The 2942-nt window shown below is 39.2% G+C and overlaps 1 protein-coding gene across 1 annotated transcript; it reads left to right on the forward strand.

Moving 5' to 3' along the window:
* Positions 1 to 2261: 2261 nt before the first annotated feature.
* On the forward strand, positions 2262 to 2942 carry LOC108481223 (secreted RxLR effector protein 161-like). Its single transcript, XM_017784384.1, has one exon. The coding sequence runs from the start codon at positions 2262 to 2264 to the stop codon at positions 2940 to 2942; it is 681 nt and encodes a 226-aa protein (XP_017639873.1).

A 2942-nucleotide genomic window follows, 5' to 3' on the forward strand; every position in this document is an offset into this window, starting at 1 on the left:
ATGTAAACATTTTGGTCATGTTAAGAAAGTGCGTAAGACCAAAGGAAAGGCTCAAACTTAGCAGCAAAACCAAGCTCAAGCTGTTGAGGATGTTCATGCTCAGGAGGAGCATGTGTTCTCTACATCTTGTTATGCAACCTCACGCAAAATCAGCAAGAACTGGTTAGTTGACAGTGGTTGTTCTCACCATATGGCTTCAAATGAAAGGCTATTTAAGAATCTTGACAGAAGGTTTACTTCCAAAGTTAGAGTTGGAAATGGCAACCTTATTGAGGCCAGAGGCAAAAGAGATGTAGTGATCAGCACACATTCAGGTAATAAAGTTATTTCTGATGTATTTTATGTGCTTGACATAGATCAAAACCTACTTAGTGTTGGTCAGCTAATTGTGAAGGGTTATTCACTGGTTTTCAAGAATAACTCCTGCGTTGTTGAGGATTCATTTGGTCAAGTACTGGTTACAGTGCCTATGACTTATAGGTATTTTATGCTGGATGTTAATCGGCTAGAGAAGAAGGCCTATACTAGTGCTACTGATTTAGCTAGTTTATGGCATAAGAGGTTAGGCCATGTCAGTTACAAATCACTTGGTTTGCTTGATAGATTGAATTTGGTTGAAGGCATATCCAAATTGAAGTCAGTAATGATGTTTCTAAAGTTTGACAGCTTGGTAAGCAGGCAAGACTGCCTTTTCCAGTCAATAAGGCATGGAGAGCTAAAGGCAAGCTCGAATTAGTTCACACTGACATTTGTAGACCAATGAGGTCTTCCTCCTTAAATGACAACAAGTATTTTGTGCTGTTCATTAATGATTTCAATAGATTTTGCTGGGTTTATTTTTTAAAGCAACAGTCATAAGTATTTGAGGTATTCAGCAAATTTACAGCCTTAGTTGAGAATCAATCAGGCTTCTAGATCAAGGCTTTAAGATCAGATAATGGTGCTGAGTATTTTTCTGAGAAGTTTCAGAAGCTGTGTGAGCAAGCTGGAATTCATCATCAGCTAACAACAGTCTATACTCCTCAACAAAATGGAGTATGTGAGAGGAAGAATCGATCAGTGCTTGATATGGCTAGATGCTTACTGTTTGAGAGCAAGCTACCAAGCAAATTCTGGGCTGAGGTTGTCAATACTTCAGTGTATCTGCTCAACAGGCTTCCTACTACTGCTATGAAGGAAAAGACTCCTTTTGAAGGTTGGCATGATCTCAAACCAGTAGTGTCACACCTAAAGGTGTTTGGTTGTATCTGCTACACTATTATTCCAACTGAAAAGAGAACCAAACTAGATAAAAGTTTTGTACCTGGGATCTTTGTTGGTTACAGCAGCACCAATAAGGGCTACAGGGTATATGATCCCTCGACAAAGAAGATTTGGTGAGTAGGGATGTTAGATTTGATGAAGAGAATGTTTGGAGCGGGAATGATGCAAATGCAAGGTTGATTGAAGAAGATCAGCTGGACAACAGTTTGGAACTAGCTGAAGGAGGGCCAGTTGATGATAATTTTGATGAAGCACCTATGAGAGGGATAAGGACTATTGCTGATATCTACCAAAGATGTGATGTTACAATAGTTGAACCTTCAGGTTTTGAAGAGGCTACCAGGGGAAAATGCTAGAAGAAGGCCATGGAAGCTGAATTAGATATAATCCACAAGAATGACACTTGGGAATTGGTTAACAGACCTGATCATAAGAAAGTCATAAGTGTCAAGTGGGTGTTTAGAGCCAAATACAATGCTGATGGTTCATTGAACAAGCACAAGGCAAGGCTTGTGGTGAAAGGCTACAGTCAGCAATATGGCATTGATTTCATAGAGACATTTGCTTCACTAGCAAGGCTAGACACAATTAAGCTTCTGTTTGCCTTAGCTGCACAGAAACAATGGAGAATTCACCAGCTCAATGTCAAGTCAACATTCTTAAATGGCTTCCTTAAGGAAGAGATTTTTATTGAACAACTAGAAGGGTTCATGGTTCATGGTGAAGAGGAAAAAGCCTACAGGCTGAAGATGGCCTTGTATGGTCTGAAGCAGGCACCAAGGGCCTGGTATGATAGGGTTGATGAATTCCTGTCTAGGCTCAGGTTCGAGAAAAGTGCTAGTGAACCTACACTTTTTATAAAGAAGTCAAAATATGAAACTCTTCTGATTGTCTCACTTTATGTGGATGACTTACTTGTAACTGGAAGCAAGGAAGAGCTGATCAATGAATTCAAAGTACAAATGCAATAATTTTTTGAAATGATAGATTTGAGAGTTATGACATACTTCCTTTGGATGGAAATGAACCAATCTGATCAAGGCATCTTCATTAGCCAACATGCCTTTACTTTGAAGATTCACAACAGATTTTGGATGACAAAATGTAAAACAGTCAGCACACCAGTGGCTCAAGGGGAGAAGTTGACTAGTAGTGGGAATCAAGAGAGGGTTGATGAGAAGGAGTATAGAAGATTGGTAGTTTGCTTGCTTTACTTAACAGCTACTAGGCCTGTTATCATGTATGCTGTTAGTCTTCTATCCAGATTTATGCATTGCTACGATTTTGTTCATTTTAAAGCAGCAAAGAGAGTTCTCAGATATGTGAAGGGAACTTTGGATCATGGAGTGAAGTTTGAGAAGGAAAAAGTGCTCAAACTAATAGGGTATTCAGATAGTGATTGGGTAGGGTCCATTGATGACATGAAAAGTACCTCAGGATACTTTCTTACTCTTGGCTCAGAGGTTTTCTGTTGGAGCTCAAAGAAACAACAAATTGTTGCTCAATCAGCAGCTGAAGCAGAGTATATTGCAGCTGCTGCAGCTGTTAATCAAGCCATTTGGCTTAGAAAGTTGCTGTGTGATTTAAATGAAGAACAAACTCAAGCTACTGAGATCAGAGTTAATAATCAGTCAATAGTTGCTATAGCTAAAAATCCTATTTTTCATGGAAAGACCTAA

This window comes from Gossypium arboreum, chromosome 1, assembly GCF_025698485.1.
Source record: "Gossypium arboreum isolate Shixiya-1 chromosome 1, ASM2569848v2, whole genome shotgun sequence".
Taxonomy (NCBI): domain Eukaryota; kingdom Viridiplantae; phylum Streptophyta; class Magnoliopsida; order Malvales; family Malvaceae; genus Gossypium; species Gossypium arboreum.

Bases quoted from the DNA above. Each gene is read 5' to 3' on its own strand.
- LOC108481223 (XM_017784384.1), top strand. From the start codon at position 2,262: ATGACATACTTCCTTTGGATGGAAATGAACCAATCTGATCAAGGCATC.